General features: G+C 37.5%; 1 protein-coding gene across 2 annotated transcripts; it reads right to left on the reverse strand.

Annotated features, from left to right (window-relative positions):
* Nucleotides 1–482: 482 nt before the first annotated feature.
* On the reverse strand, nucleotides 483–16,244 carry LOC106717286 (pyruvate dehydrogenase phosphatase regulatory subunit, mitochondrial). Of its 2 annotated transcripts, none has more exons than XM_014511102.2 (16): nucleotides 15,985–16,244; nucleotides 13,977–14,189; nucleotides 13,210–13,373; nucleotides 12,963–13,096; nucleotides 12,746–12,848; nucleotides 10,117–10,218; nucleotides 8,258–8,430; nucleotides 4,359–4,551; nucleotides 4,116–4,265; nucleotides 3,868–4,028; nucleotides 2,943–3,091; nucleotides 2,264–2,561; nucleotides 1,837–2,016; nucleotides 1,420–1,620; nucleotides 1,125–1,231; nucleotides 483–778 (listed from the first exon to the last, which is right to left on the reverse strand). In XM_014511102.2, the coding sequence occupies exons 1-16, from the start codon at nucleotides 16,221–16,223 to the stop codon at nucleotides 646–648; spliced, it is 2,700 nt and encodes an 899-aa protein (XP_014366588.2). In that variant the 5' UTR covers nucleotides 16,224–16,244; the 3' UTR covers nucleotides 483–645. The 2 variants fall into 2 exon arrangements, with proteins under 2 accessions (XP_014366588.2, XP_014366587.2); XM_014511101.2 differs by having other exon boundaries at nucleotides 3,868–4,031.
* Between the last annotated feature and the right edge of the window lie 320 nt (nucleotides 16,245–16,564).

The raw sequence follows: 16,564 nt of genomic DNA on the forward strand, positions 1-16,564 counted from the left end.
GCCATCATTCTGTAGTTCAAGTACATAAAAAGGTAAATAAAAAAAATAATATAGAATATAATTTATTGCTTGAAGAAATATTTTCTATTAACAAATGTAAACTTTCATTACGAGTTATTAAATTCTGAAATTATACATTTTATTTTACGTTTCTAATAAATACTATTTGACGTAGATATTTAGTGGGAAAAGTTACGATAAAAAATGTTTGTATTTTAATTATTGTGTAAAATACTCATTAATAGTGTTGCCAGAAATCTCTGTAATTTGTATCTTCCAAATCTTAACAAAATAACATTAAAAAGCTTACACATTTAGATCCATGCAATTAAAAAAAAAAAAAAGATAAAATAACTACTTTCAAAACGTATAATTGATTTAAAATTTTTATTTTGACGGCAAATGCAAAGCATAATGTATAACAGAAGTAAAATTTAACATCTTTAACATAATTATCATGCGTACATTTAAAAACAAAATTAAAAAGGCAGACAACACAGTTCTAACTTTAAACGAAATATTTGCCTAAACAACATTGAAGATTTATAGACGTTTAATTTACGAGAAGAGAAGTACAACAGATAGGATTCAATTACAATAGACATTTCTAACATTTATAAATAAAAATTGTACTTAAATATAAAGTTATGGTTGGTAATGGCGTCCTAGGAACTTTTCCGGTTCGTGCAGTCTTCTCGTCGCTTGGTAGACGTCCCTTTCTTTGTCCGGATACTTGGTGGGCAGGTTCGGAGAATGTAGATTCACTTTCGCTGCATATCTGACACCAAAAATGTTCATGTTAAAAATATTACAAACAATAATTTGAATTGGTAAATGTCAGCACCTCTATGTTACCTTTGGATTTAGATCAAATTTATTTAGAAACTAGCTGTCGCACGCGACTCCGTTCGCGCGGAATTAAAAAAATATTAAGTAGCCTATGTCTTCTTTCAGACTATATTCTACATCTGTGCTAAATTTCATCAAGATCTAATCAGCCGTCCCGAAGATACCTTCAAACAAACATCCATCCATCCATCCATCTAAACATTCGCATTTATAATATTAGTATGCTATATCTGAGATATAATCGAACAAATTTTACAAATCTATTTATTAACTACCTTATTCCAGCAATATCAATTTCATAATGTCCACTGAGCACATATTCATTGGTAACAGGTTGAGGATTTCCTTCCTTGTCGAAGTTCTGGACGAAACCCAAGCAGACCTGAAAAAGAAAATCAATTAAAGACAGGTAGTCTTGTGCGCATGAGCACTACAGCCGGAGTCAGTCACCTGTCAGTACTATTCTAGCTGCCGACGAGAGCAGATGTCTGTCGTGTGTATTACCGGGCTAGTACTCGAGGCATATGTTACAATTATGTCCATTCTTATTGAGCCGTCAACGAAACTTACCTGTTTCTTGAACGTATATCCGTAACTAGTGGTCGTCGTCTGCCCGCAGTAGTTGCCATCTCTATAAATAGACTCGCCGCCCCAAGACCAAAGATCCATTTCGTGATCGTGGTCCGTCAACAGGAGTTGAACGTACTGTCTTCTTATGCCCTCCTCCCGTTGACGCAGCAACGCCTCCCGTCCAATGAATGGAATATCTTTCTGTAGTAATGATCACATCTTTAGCTACCAACGCCAATACTTAAAAGTTATGTAGAAAGCAAAAATAAATCGAACAATGTTGAAAATTGAGTAATTTGACCAAAATTAATCATTAAATAATTTATTGGAATTGAAGTTTATAAAGTTTATTTCATAAGCTTTTAGTTACAACATTTATAAGTTTTTTAACCTTATGGTTAATACAATTTTACTCACATCAAATTTGACACGCCACGTTCGACCACATTCCAATGGTGTTGTCATAGTGTCGAGATCCTGGCCCCAGAACGCGAAGAACTTCTCCACTCGCAATGACCTTGACGCGTAGTACCCGACATGAGTGATACCATATTTTTCCCCAACAGTCATCAGTCTATTGTACACGTGTAGAGCGAACTGCGGCAGATATACTTCAATAAGACTTTTGACTCAAAATTTAAGTTGTTATTGTAAAAATATTGGAATTTAACGTAGGTACAAAGCCTATAAAGTTATTTGTGAATATAAATTTTAGAGGTGTTAAGGAATAATGACTTTAATTACGACTAGTGAATCCCAGATCTATATCTATCAGTTATAAAATATACCACATGGTTTTAAAATCGTGTACACATATGTTATTTATGAATTTTTTGACACTTACCTCATTTGGTATATACAAGACGTAACCCAGTTCGCCAGTATGTGTCAAATTCATCGCTCGTATACCATTCGCTAGACCCACGTCTAATTCTTTAAATGTGAAGAAGGGGAAATTCGATGGTGTGAGATCAGTATCCGTCAATTCAGACAACAAATTTCTCGTAAATGGTCCCATAACGCAGATGGCAGTGTACATCGACGTAACATCTGACAATGTGACGCAACCGTTTCGAGGCAAGTGTCGTTTAAGCCAAACTTTGCAACGAGTTTGTTGAATTGTTGGTGCGATCATCATGTAGCTAAAATAGAAATTGATCAATGAAGTAATCTACAACAGTTAAAGAAGCGATTGTAACTTAGAGCCAATCTAAAGCAAAAATGAGGGTAATATGTAAAAAAGATTTGGATTGAGCCTTCGGCGCCTCGTTAACGTTGATGTTACATATCTCTTCTGTGAGGTCAATGATCGTGGATGCTGTTCTTGCAAACTGATGTTTTTGTTGCAAGCTTTACCTTTATACTTTGAGATTTTTTCAATAACAACGATTTCCAGTATTCTTTATCAGACAGTGAACAATATCTTACGTCTAATACTCAATTTTATTAGAAAATCCTAGGAACATGCTCATGAACTATTGATAATAATTAATAGAAAAAACAATATATAATAATTTACGCACTGGTTTTCGCTGATTCTAGCCAAGCTGCAGTCATTTTCGTAACCACCGCGTTCGTTCTGCATGCCGGTGTGTATGATGCTTCCGATAGGAACGTCCACGTTATTCGAACACAGGTATTGCAGTAAGTCCACCACTTCTCGTCCTTGTGACTGTAATAAAATACCTATTTGATTTTCTATTCGAACTATAAACACTCAATGGAACCAAGTTCTTCTTAACATTAAATCAAAAACAATGTCTTGCGCATGACGACTGATTCACATTTAATTCCATTTATGGCCTAATAAGCTTTACAAAACGTGAAAACTAATCTGCTTTTCTACCTACTCAATAACTACAAAAGACAACGTTTTGTCTTAAAAATATTGTTAAACATTTCGAGAGGATGATGAGGATGCTTTGCTTTCATATAGTTGACTAACTGTGGGTTTCGACTGTCATGGCTCTTGTATTGACACATACTGCCATCTCTTTTTCTCAAAGAAAATAAGAGGGAAGCGAATATGCATTACAAGCGACATGATAGACGAAACCGCCAGAAAAATGTTATCTTCATGGAATCTTCTCACGTGTTCCTTGATAGCCACGTAAATAACTTGTTTCTAATCCTTCAGGTTTTGGCTTTAAGTAATTTAGAATATTTGTTTATCTTGATAGTAATTGGTGAGGTTCCATATGGTGACATTGGCACCCCAAGACAGCCGCTACGGACGCCATGCTCAGTTGTAACTGCAGCAAAGTGTCAGTGGCTGACGTCTTAGGATGCATGCGCCAGCTGTGTTTCCAATTCTTGATTGTTGACCAAATTAATCCGCGATCATACGGACGACGAAGTTTAATAAATTTTCTATGTATCAATATTTTCTAGGTATCAGCCACAATAATCCTATGAAAAAAATTAAAGCAAAAGTAATAGTATATTTACCTGAATGTCTATTTTCGTAAAAGATGAGTAGTCCGCAAGACCCACAGCTTCTCTGCATGCCCAATATTCTCGTTGTACTGTTTCGAACCAATGTGGTTTTCCAAAAGTTTTCGTATACGCAATTTTAAATGGTCGAGGTTCTTGCGGATTAACTTTTTCTTCTTCTAAAAATAAGATATTTATAAATACAGCTTCTCAAATGAAAAATCAGATATTTTTTTTAAAAATTATCTGCATGATAACCTCACCTACTGGTTCAAACCACGTTGGTCTTTCATATCCCATAACTTGTCCAAACACTGCGCCCTTTTCACGTAGAGTAGGATATATTGGAGACAGGCGTAGATTACGACCCGTCTCAAATTCATGAAAAGGGTAAGGTAGACCATAATGTACGCCTTAAAGAAAATTACAGAAAATTAATATAAGTACTGCACTTTTTCATAAATAATTTAATTCACAAAACAGTTTAGTTACAAAATATATATTACCTGGTACCTCCTTAACGCGATCTCTGAGAAATCTTTTATTATTGTGCAAGCCAAGAAATCGATTTATATCCAGTTCGTACATGTCATATTTTGTGTATCCATCAATTATCTCGTCCGCTGTTGCTTCAGCAACGCCGCCCGCTGCCGAAATACCAACTGTCTTCATGCCCGCGGCCACGTGGTAGTTGAACATCTGTAGAATTTCACACTGATCACAATCGTGCAGTGCTATCCGATGTTAAATTACAACTAACATAGATAGTAAGACACGACGACACGACAGCAAGACACGAAAGCAGAACCGCGCGACAGATTTTTTTATGTTGTCACATCATTGTTATCTTATAATAATTATAATGGCGATGATGATGCATTTTGATGAACTTTACTATTATGAAAAAACATTGGCGCATGCGTAGGCGCAGCGCATGCATACGCAGAATTCATGCGTATATGCAGCACATGTGTACGCGCGTGTTCACCCATCTCCCCAGAAAATTAAGTTCCACGCAGGTTCAACTTTCGAGTCACGAATTATAAAGATATTCTTAAAGAGCTGAGAAAGTCGTTGCAATCTTGTGACCAATCTTGAAGCAGACGTTGGTATACGCAGACTGATCATAGATGCGTCGGAGTATTTGAAGGGACTAAATAGTATACGGACACATTAGAAGACCATTCAAACACTCGAACGCACCCACGATGAGGTTCTTTTCTTTGTTCTTCGTTTTTGATGTTCTTTCTTCTTTATCTTCGCACGTTGCAGGATGTAGTTTCTTGTCTTCTTAATTTTTAATCAAATAACATGTTATATATGTAACGCAATCTTAACTTATATAGTTTACGCAAATGCATGCAGTAAGTGAGTGGGCAGAAAGTAGGTAGTTAGCTAACTAATCTAACATAACCTAACTGTCAGTGCGTCTTTTTATGAAACTATTATTAATTAATAACTATTATTATTAGAAACTATTATTAAAACTGTTAACTTTGTATGTGATTTTGTTTTTTGATCTTTGGGCGTCCTTCGTATTCCGTACTCTTTTGGGTCATGGGCGTTATTCGTATTCGCAATCCGTATCTCTGTCAACAGCTTTGTGTTACGAGCATGGTCCTTATTCGTAACCCATATTGAGATAGGTAGTGGATTACCTCTGGGTGACGGATGTGGTTCGAAACTGCAAATCTAATCTCTGCCTACCCCTTTGGGTTACAGTTGCAGTACATTTTCGTAATGAGTATCTCTGCCTGCCTCCTTTAATTTAGAGGCGTGGTCCGTATCTATGATCCATATCTCTGTCTACCCCTTTCGGTTACGGTCGTTGAACGTATTCGTAAACCGTATCTCTGACTACCCCTTCTGGTTAAGGGCGTGGTCCGTATCCGTATATGTCTCTGCCTACACCTTTGGGTTAAGAGCACGGTCCGTATTCATAACCCAGAGAGAGATAAGTAGTGGCCTACCCTCTTTGGGTCACAGGCGTGGTCCGTATCTGCAATCCATATCTCTGTCTACCCCTTTGGGTTACGGTCGTTGAACGTATTCGTAATCCGTATCTCTGCCTACCCCTTCCGTTTAAGGGCGTGGTCCGTATCCGTATATGTCTCTGGCCTACCCCCTTTGGGTCACAGGCGTGGTCCGTATCTGCAATCCATATCTCTGTCTACCCCTTTGGGTACGGTCGTTGAACCTATTCGTAATCCGTATCTCTGCCTACCCCTTCTGGTTAAGGGCGTGGTCCGTATCCGTATATGTCTCTGCATACACCTTTGGGTTAAGAGCACGGTCCGTATTCATAACCCAGAGAGAGATAAGTAGTGGCCTACCCCCTTTGGGTCACAGGCGTGGTCCGTATCTGCAATCCATATCTCTGTCTACCCCTTTGGGTTACGGTCGTTGAACGTATTCGTAATCCGTATCTCTGCCTACCCCTACTGGTTAAGGGCGTGGTCCGTATCCGTATATGTCTCTGGCCTACCCCCTTTGGGTCACAGGCGTGGTCCGTATCTGCAATCCATATCTCTGTCTACCCCTTTGGGTTACGGTCGTTGAACGTATTCGTAATCCGTATCTCTGCCTACCCCTTCTGGTTAAAGGCGTGGTGCGTATCCGTATATGTCTCCGCCTACACCTTTGGGTTAATAGCACGGTCCGTATTCATAACCCAAAGAGAGATAAGTAGTGACCTACCCCCTTTGGGTCACTGGCGTGGTCCGTATCTGCAATCCATATCTCTGTCTACCCTTTTGGATTACGGTAGTTGAACGTATTCGTAATCCGTATTTCTGCCTACCCCTTTGGGTCACGGGCTTGATTCGTATCTCAGATTGCTCCCTTTGGGTTACAGCCTTGGGCCGTATCCATAATCCGTATCCCTGCCTACCCCTATGAGTTACAGGCATGGTCCGTATCTGCAATCCATATCTCTGTCTACCCCTTTGGGTTACGGTCGTTGAACGTATTCGTAATCCGTATCTCTGCCTACCCCTTCTGGTTAAGGGCGAGGTCCGTATCCGTATATGTCTCTGGCCTACCCCCTTTGGGTCACAGGCGTGGTCCGTATCTGCAATCCATATCTCTCTCTACCCCTTTGGGTTACGGTCGTTGAACGTATTCGTAATCCGTATCTCTGCCTACCCCTTCTGGTTAAGGGCGAGGTCCGTATCCGTATATGTCTCTGGCCTACCCCCTTTGGGTCACAGGCGTGGTCCGTATCTGCAATCCATATCTCTCTCTACCCCTTTGGGTTACGGTCGTTGAACGTATTCGTAATCCGTATCTCTGCCTACCCCTTCTGGTTAAGGGCGTGGTCCGTATCCGTATATGTCTCTGGCCTACCCCCTTTGGGTCACAGGCGTGGTCCGTATCCGTATATGTCTCTGGCCTACCCCCTTTGGGTCACAGGCGTGGTCCGTATCTGCAATCCATATCTCTGCCTACCCTTTCTGTTTAAGGGCGTGGTCCGTATCCGTATATGTCTCTGGCCTGACCCCTTTGGGGTCACAGGCGTGGTCCGTATCTGAAATCCATATCTCTGCCTACCCCTTTGGGTTCAGTCGTTGAACGTATTCGTAATTCGTATCTCTGCCCAACCCTTCTGGTTAAGGGCGTGGTCCGTATATATCTCCGCCTACACCTTTGGGTTACGAGCATGGTCCGTACTAACCCATAAAAAGTTAGCTAACCCATAAGGAGATAGCTAGTATCCTACCCCTTTGGCTCACGGGCGTGGTCTTTATCTGCAGTTTGTATCTCTGGTAACCTCCTTTGTGTTGCGGGCGTAGTCCGTATCTGCAATTCGTATCTCTGCCCCACCCTCTTTGGGTTTCGGGCGTGGTCCGTATCCATAACCTACGGGATATACGTATCGGCCTACTATTTGAGTTGCGAACATTCTCCGTATTCGTAATCCGTATCTCTGCCCACCCCGTTTGGCTTTCAAAAGTAGTTATGCGCGAAGGTATTGTACTCAACGTCGTCTTAGTAGACGTCTCATATTCAACTGCCAGCCAAAGCGAAGTATATATGAATCAGTTCTTAGTATCAGTTATTGCGCATAATGAAGTTCGAACAAAGAAATATGACATCGGTAGCTTGATCGATAGTTCAGGTACGATAATAGCGCCACCCACGCATGTCTATTGGCGCGCCACTCAATCGCGCAAATCAATATGCGCAACAGGTCGCGGAAAATGGGCGGGGTCGGTTAGACTAATATCACTTACTACGTACTTTCGAAATAAAAAAAATGCATAAAATACCGCTGATTTCAGATTTGCAAATTCATCAAAAATGATTTTATTATTAACCCATGAGACGCAATAAAATATTATCATTTGCAAAACATGATATAAGATAGGACCTATATGACAATTGCGCAATTTACGTCATGACTTACCTCAGGAGCCTCGCCGACTATCCATTTGCAGTCTGGTGAAAATGCTTCAAGACCGTTGCAAAGTTTGTGCAGCACCGCTTGGTTAAGGCTAGGAACCCGCTTGAGCAACTCTTGCAGGAGTATGTGGAAATGATCCCAGTCTTCTGCGACGCATCGTTGTAATGCACTCCCAACTTAACAAAAAAAAAAAAGAAATTAAAACCCCATTAATAAAAACCTACGAACGCTTCAATTTAAACTAATCGCTTTCAATAAATCCTATTCTAATACGATTTAAGGTAATATCAATTACCTCCGAATCCCCCACTGGTTTCATTGTTCTATCGACAAGACAAAGACAATATGGTACGCTACAAATTAGCAAAGCACAATAAATACTGTAAAACAACACAAATCGCGACAGTTATTATAAATCGCAATGAGAATATTATTAAAGATACGCGAGTACCGAATAAATTATTTGAACTATAAAAAATTGCAACAACTTGTTGAACGCTGCGCTTCAGCTTGAAGATGGGAGGCGAACTGAGCTAGTCTAGGTACCGGCGATAGCGGCTAGGCTGGATCGATCCGTGCGACCCACTTCGGCGGGCAGGTGCAAGCCTGGGCATTATTGACTTGTTTGCGCGGCGCATCGCAGAATGCACAGATTGATATCGACGCGCATCTGCGTAGTTGATATCGCCCAACAAAGTAGCGCCGCCATTTTATGATGAGATATTACTTCCATAAAATTTATACACAATTTTTATAACAAAATAGTAATTCATAAAAAAGCAATAAGCCCTAATGAGTATTATAAACCTGTGAGACATCAAAAATACTAATCTTCGTAACTTTAAAATAATTCAAACAGTGTAGACTACACAAGGGAACGGACACATATATAACTTTAAAAACACTATTTTCCCAAAAATTAAAAAAAAACGTTAATCAAGACATACAACATAGTAATTAACATTATGACACCTCAATACTCTTTACTACAACTATCGTTAAATTAAAACAAAAAGTGTAACACAAAACAACAGTATGATCTTAAGACTGTACTATTCACAGATTTATTAAAAACAGACCTGTTTATATCAATTTAATCATTAAAATGTTCAAAAAAAAATTTAGATAGATGGATGGATGATTGTTTGAAGGTATCTCCGGAACGGATGATTGGAACTTGATGAAATTTGACATAGATGTACTCGTAGAACATAGACTGAAAGAACACATAGGCTACTTATTAAGTTTTTGTCAATTCCTCGCGGACGGAGTCGCAGGTGACAGCTAGTATACAATAAATGACATTGTCAGCAAGTGACATGTTTAAATGCACTTGCTCATTTCCATAAATTTGACAAGACGATCGTCTATAAACACCTCATATACTACAACTGCAATGCGTTGCAAAATTGCTTCTACTAAGCCATCGTAATTACAATATAAATCCCAGAATTCTACTGCAAGTAACACCTGCATTAATCCATACTATCATCACTTATATTCTCTCTGATAAAACAAAGACTAAAACATGTATTAATACAAGATTCACAGCAGTGGAAACCCACAGTAATATAATTTTCCACTCTTACCAAACTTCACAGTATTACTCTGAATCGTTTAATTGTTAATTAAGCAGTACTTTTGTGTAGATTTTAAAACTAATGTTCAGCAGTACTGTACTCTGTCTCCCTAACTAGTATTCCATTTAGTGGTGGGGCTGCTCTCCTAAGTCTTTTCCCCTTCTCTCTGTCCTCGACATCAACATTAAAGACTTGACAGTCACTCATGTCCTTCATCTTGGAAGACCCCAGACATGTTGGAGAGATGATAATAATTTTGTGGTATAAAAAACAAATACTTACTTTCTTCTTCATACACCGGCTTGGCGACTGGTTCGAAACCGCCTGCCAATATGCAACCGTCGCGTTCACGTAGGTAGATGTAGCCATCAGGATCTCGTACCACTATAACAAAACTACATTATTACTATTTGTTTTTTTCTTAAAAGAGCTCATAAAATTATTACATAATTTACAATTTAACTACTAATACCCCCACATTTTTAAATTCATTTTTAAATTGTTAGTCATTCTTCTCACTCCTTTTGAAAAAAAAACAGAGCTGGCAGTAGTGTTCGAAATCAAGTGTAACGGCATTTATAATTCACGGTAATCTCTTTTTTCAGTTTTTTTTTTCATTAACAGAGGCATTAGAACGCCCTGATACTACTAGCGCCATCTATATTTGTTGACAGGCAACCTTTTATACTATTACTTGTATCATCTACTAAAACATCATCATACAAATAAAGAATGAGATAACAAAAAAAAAATTACATCTTACAAATAAAAAAAAAATATTACTAATATTATGAATGTTTAGACTACTACTACTAGACTAGTTTACTAATATTATGAAGGTATCTCTCTATGGATTTTGATGAAATTTAGCACAAATGTAGTACATAGTCTGGAAGAACACATAGGCTACTTATGTTTTTTTTAATTAAGCGTAGTCGAAGTCGGGGACGACGCGATGGCTAAGACAATGTAAATTAAAAAAAAACAATTAAACCTGTATAATTCCACGATATTTGTCAACATTTTGTATGTTTGCTAGCACTAGATTCAACTTCCGAGTCTCATGCGGTGAACATGAACGTTGAAGTTGCGAACTATAAGAAATATAAACGAAATAAACAAAATAAAGAAACATCATTCGGGTTTAATTTATAGCAGTCATCAAAGAATCGATTTAAATCTATAAATGTATACACAGTCAGGTCATAAGTATTGTTACACAGTAAAACTTTTCTTTTAAAATGCTGACCACAAAAAAGTTTATTGAATTCGAATTTCACATTGTTCATGAAAATAGAACTGTATACTTTTTAGAATTTTACTCATTTTTAAATATGGAGTGGACGCTTAAAGAAGACCGTGTTGCAGTTATTGCGTTGCATCGTTGCGGTTACGCGCCAATTAAAATTTTTGACATACTGAAAAATTTGAATATAACCAAAAGATTCGTTTATGGTACCATCAAACGATACAATGAAGACTCTAGTGTAGATGACAGGTCGAGAAGTGGTCGCCCTCGGTCTGTTAGGACTCCAGCAGTGATAAAAGCTGTGAGGGCGCGAATTCAAAGAAATCCCAAACGTAAGCAGAAACTGGTGGCCCTTCAGATGGGGTTAAGCAGAACCGCGGTGAAAAGGGTATTAAATGAAGACTTAGGGCTTCGTGCATATCGAAGAAAAACAGGACATCGTTTGAATATTCGTGTAATGGACCTGAGACTGAAGAGATGTCGCGCTTTGTTAAAACGGTAACCGGGAAAAAAATATCGGGAAATTCTTTTTTTTCGGATGAAAAAATTTTTACCGTAGAAGAGAGCTACAACAAACAAAATGATAAGGTGTCCGCACACAGTAGTGAAGAAGCGAGCAACTGTATTCCGCGTGTCCAACGAGCTCATTTTCCATCCTCGCTCATGGTATGGTCGGGAGTGGGGCTTAACAGAGGTATATTTTTGTGAGAAAGGTGTAAAAACGAATGCAGTCGTGTATCAAAATACAGTCCTGACGAACCTTGTGGAACCTGTTTCTCATACCATGTTCAATAACAGGCACCGGGTATTCCAACAAGATTCGGCGCCAGCTCATGAGCGAAGAGCACACAAGACTGGCTGGCGGTGCGTGAAATCGACTTCATCCGGCACGAAGACTGGCCCTCCTCCAGTCCAGATTTGAATCCGTTAGATTACAAGATATGGCAACACTTGGAGGAAAAGGCGTGCTCAAAGCCTCATCCCAATTTGGAGTCAGTCGAGACATCCTCGATTAAGACAGCCGCCGATATTGTCATGGACCTCGTTCGTGCTACGATAGACGACTGGCCGAGCAGATTGAAGGCCTGTATTCAAAATCACGGAGGTCACTTTGAATAAACTTTAGAGTCATAAGAATCTGTGTTTTGTTAAGTTCATTTTGGTATATAAATGGTCACATAATGAATAAACTTGTTTCAATTATTTTATATTAAACATGTGACAGAATTTATGACCTGACTAGGTATATTAATAAAATATAAATATTAATAAAATTGGAGTGTCTGTATATAATACCGAGAAACAAAAATTCGCAAACACAATGTCTTTGCGATGATTATAAGAAAAAAACGACATTTAAAGTCTTGTCTGTCCTCGTTTGTTACGAGTAAACTCCGAAATGGCTGGATCGATTTTGACGGGAAGGTAGCTAATGGGTGGGGGCATTTTATAGGCTATTTTCGTAACTCCGCGAATTCGCGGGCGACTACTAATTAGGACGCCATCTTAACCAGGTTTCTCGTATTCTAATCAGTATATACTAAAAGAAAATTCTATTCAAAATTATTTTTCTTTCGAATCTGCGGTAAGATATATGTTAAAATTCCCCATAATTTACCATCATCAGGCCTACCCTCTATAAAATGTGTATAAAGTACCTACCTGGCGTCATTGGATCCAAATTGTCAATTTTTTTCGTATGCAGGTAGTAATGTTCGCAAGGCAGCAAAGGCACCTTCACCTGGGGCTTCGCAAGTTGACCAACCTGTGTCAAACAGACTTTTAAGCAAAGACAAACGCCCAAAGGTAAAATGTACCATGAAATTCTAATTAAGTTTGCAGTATATATGTTGCCTTATAATAAAATGAAAATAATTACCTGTCTAGCCCAAAATCCAGCACAATTGACGAAGTATTCACATTCGATAGCACCATGATCAGTTTCCACGCCACAGACTTTGTCGTGTTTAGACAGGACTGATGTTACAGCGCAATCCTCCATTACACCCACACCTACAAAGTACATTAGTATCGGATTTATATTACTTTATATCATGTAACACATCATCCATGCAAACTCCGCATTTATAACATAAGTAAGACAGTAAGAATTAAGATTAACTTACCATTCTCTACTGCTTCTCGCATCAATGACATGCACAACAGGTGTGGGTCGCCAACGCCATCTCCGGGTATCCATAGTCCTCCGAGTATATCGTCTACGTTTAGCATTGGCCAGATCTCTTGACATCGTTTCGGCGTCACTAGCTCACACTGAATACCCCAGGAACTGTTTAGCACAATTAAAACAATTTAAATAATTTTATTTTACGAGAACGATAGAAATATTTGACGTATTTCGTAGATAATGGTATAATTATTTTATTTTTAGAATAAATCTTTTGTGACATGATAATTTATTGAACACTGATAGTCGCGACAAGGCGGCGCAGAATATTCTACAAGGGTACAGCTAACACCCGGATCCGGTCCACCACGCATATCATCTGCGCATCGCGATCAATACACAAGAGACGCACGTTCCGTATTACGCAGTTCATTTTGAAATTTATCTACATCTTAAATTATTTCGTAATACCTTCAAAAAAAGGTTTTACTTTTATTTTATTATGCGTCATACTATACAATTTCATGAATAACTACTTTTACGATTTTGCATTTAATTTGAATTTGTTGAAAAAAAAAGTTTAGAAAATTTAAAATATTTAATTCGCTTTTTAACTACAAAATATAGGTACTTATTGGTAGAACTGGTTAAAAACGATCAAAATCTTTATTTTTGTATTTCGTAATATGTCTTTAAAGGTTGGTAGATTCATAACTAAATCAAGAAATTGTTTGGTACAAGACATTTTTCTACTCATATACATACACTGACTGACTTTTCATTCTTCTATAAACTGTCATCCTATCTCGAGTTCTTGCAAGCAGAAGTGAGCCACATTGCTTCCACCCAGTCGGTCTCCCGCGCGCCTCTAAATCTTGCAACAAACGAATTGATGATTGAGCAAGCTTTACTTGAGCCAAGGAAGGCTTGAAAGCTCCAACCAGTCCTGATGCATGCCATCGACTACCGGAGCCGACTCTGCACAAAATAAATTATATAACATATTTAATCATGCTGATAGTATAAATGCAAAAGTTTAGATTGATGTATTCTTGACATTGAACCGATCATCGTGTCGACCTTTGGGGGAGGCCTATGCCCAGCAGTGGGCGTAATGAGGCTGAATGGATGGATGATTCTTGACATTATCTCCAGAATGGCTAAATGGATATTGATGAAATTTGGCATCAATGTAGAACATAGTCTGGAAGAACATATATACTAATTAAGGCATTTTCTTTATTTTGCGCGGACGTAGTCGCGGGCGACAGCTAGTACTTTTATAAAAATTTTACTTGGAGAACAAATGTAGGGTAAATCTAATTATATTACGTAATTACTAAACAACTGAAGTCTCAACTTGTCTAAGCAGATCTTTTTTATAAACCCAATACTTTCAAAACGTCAAATAGTCTAAATACCAAAACAGTTATCGCCTCTTGAAGAGTCAAGTTCCGTCTTGCAATTTTAAAATAACACAAATTCTATCTAGTATCTAATTGTACTCTATTCCACAGTAGACTTTTACTTGATGTTTGTTGTTTTATTCTTCAACCTTTTTAGCTCACTTTTATACCGACTTATGATAATAGTTGAAAGGCAGATTCAAACCCATTACATATAGTGGTCTAAAATGCACATTAGAAGCTCTAATATTCTACTGATTATAGGTACTGAACTGCCACTAGGATGTTTGTATTTCTGGCACATGTTGCAATGCTAGGTTAAACAAAGTATGTACATAGATCTATCTACATCATTCATATATCTATTTTAACCTTTGTTGTTGACCTTAGAATATCCTTCAAATTCTTTTTCAATCAATCAATGAATTGAGAATACATGGAGTATATATATTAACACTAGCTGTCGCCGCGACTCCGTCCGCACATGAATTAAAAATAAACTTTATTAGTAGCCGATGTGTTCTTTCAGACTATGCTCTACATCTATGTCAAATTTCATCAAGATCCATTAAGCCATTCCCGCTATACCTTCAAACATCCACCCATCTAAACATTCACATTATAATATTAGTAAGATTAATCTTTATAGGACACATATAAATGATACTAATCCATAGTCTTTTTTTCTCTACTTTATGTAATTGTGCAATTATTTGATAGAATTCCCCTTTTTCAACACTTTAAACAATATTTGAAATCTTTTATGAATAATGCAATCGGACAATATTCAAAAATAAAGAATTATTTTATCAGGCACTGTTATTACTAGAGAAGTCTTCAAACAACATATTTCTATTGAATGTCTTTAGGACATAAAGTAATAAATATATTTGGCATTCAATATTTAAATTAGCAATTTCTTTATATATCTTTTTTATTATATAAATTATCTCCACAATCAATGATAACTTTATAAAAAACACTTGTTTTCTTTAAGGAAAAGTTTTAACAATTCAAAAAAAAAATTGAATATTAACATTTTTTAATTTATATATATAAAAGAAAGTTGTGTTAGTTAAACTATTTATAACTCAAGAACGGCTGAATCGATTTGACTGAAAATTGGTGGGCAGGTAGCTTAGAACCAGGAAACGGACATAGGATATTTTTTACCCTGTTTTCTATTTTTTATTCAGCGCGGACGGAGTCGCGGGTAAAAGCTAGTTAGATATAATATAGATTTAACAAATATCTTCTCAATTATTATTGATCATTTTTGAACATATTGTAGGTCCATTTTTATTGTATTATTACACTTTATATATTACATAAAATGTAAGATTTATGAAGAAATAAAATTGACTTACCTTTCTTTTTCTATAAGGATAGTCTTGTCTCCCCAACCCCGCCTCGCCAAATGGTAGGCAACGGCAGCACCCATAACTCCGCCTCCACATATTACAACCTTCGCTTTCTTCGGTAAAGTAGATAAACACCCACCTAACGTCTCATGCTGATCTAAAACATCTCTACTGGATAATGATTTAGCTCCATACCCTACACTCCAATAACTCTTAATGCTACCCCGAAACCGACCACTCAACATGATAAAGCGTTACTGCGCAGATGTTCACTGTAAAACTTAAAAGACATCAATAAAATCTGGGGAATCTAAAAATATTTTTCTTCCGACCCGAACGGTATTGATGTATTGATATTTGTTATGACATTTGTTAAAACGACGGATTCCTTAACTCATAATATGTTGCAATATCAAAAAATAAGTTTAAGAATTTGAATTTGCTTTTATATATTTAATAATTTATTATCATATTTAATAATTTATCTCACTGTATAATTAGCGAAGAAATCATAATTTTACACCACAGCAAAGTACTCTTATCCCAACCCGGCATACAGGAACAACGTCAGAGCCAAATCCCGGCT

The sequence above is a fragment of the Papilio machaon genome, chromosome Z (assembly GCF_912999745.1).
Source record: "Papilio machaon chromosome Z, ilPapMach1.1, whole genome shotgun sequence".
NCBI lineage: Eukaryota > Metazoa > Arthropoda > Insecta > Lepidoptera > Papilionidae > Papilio > Papilio machaon.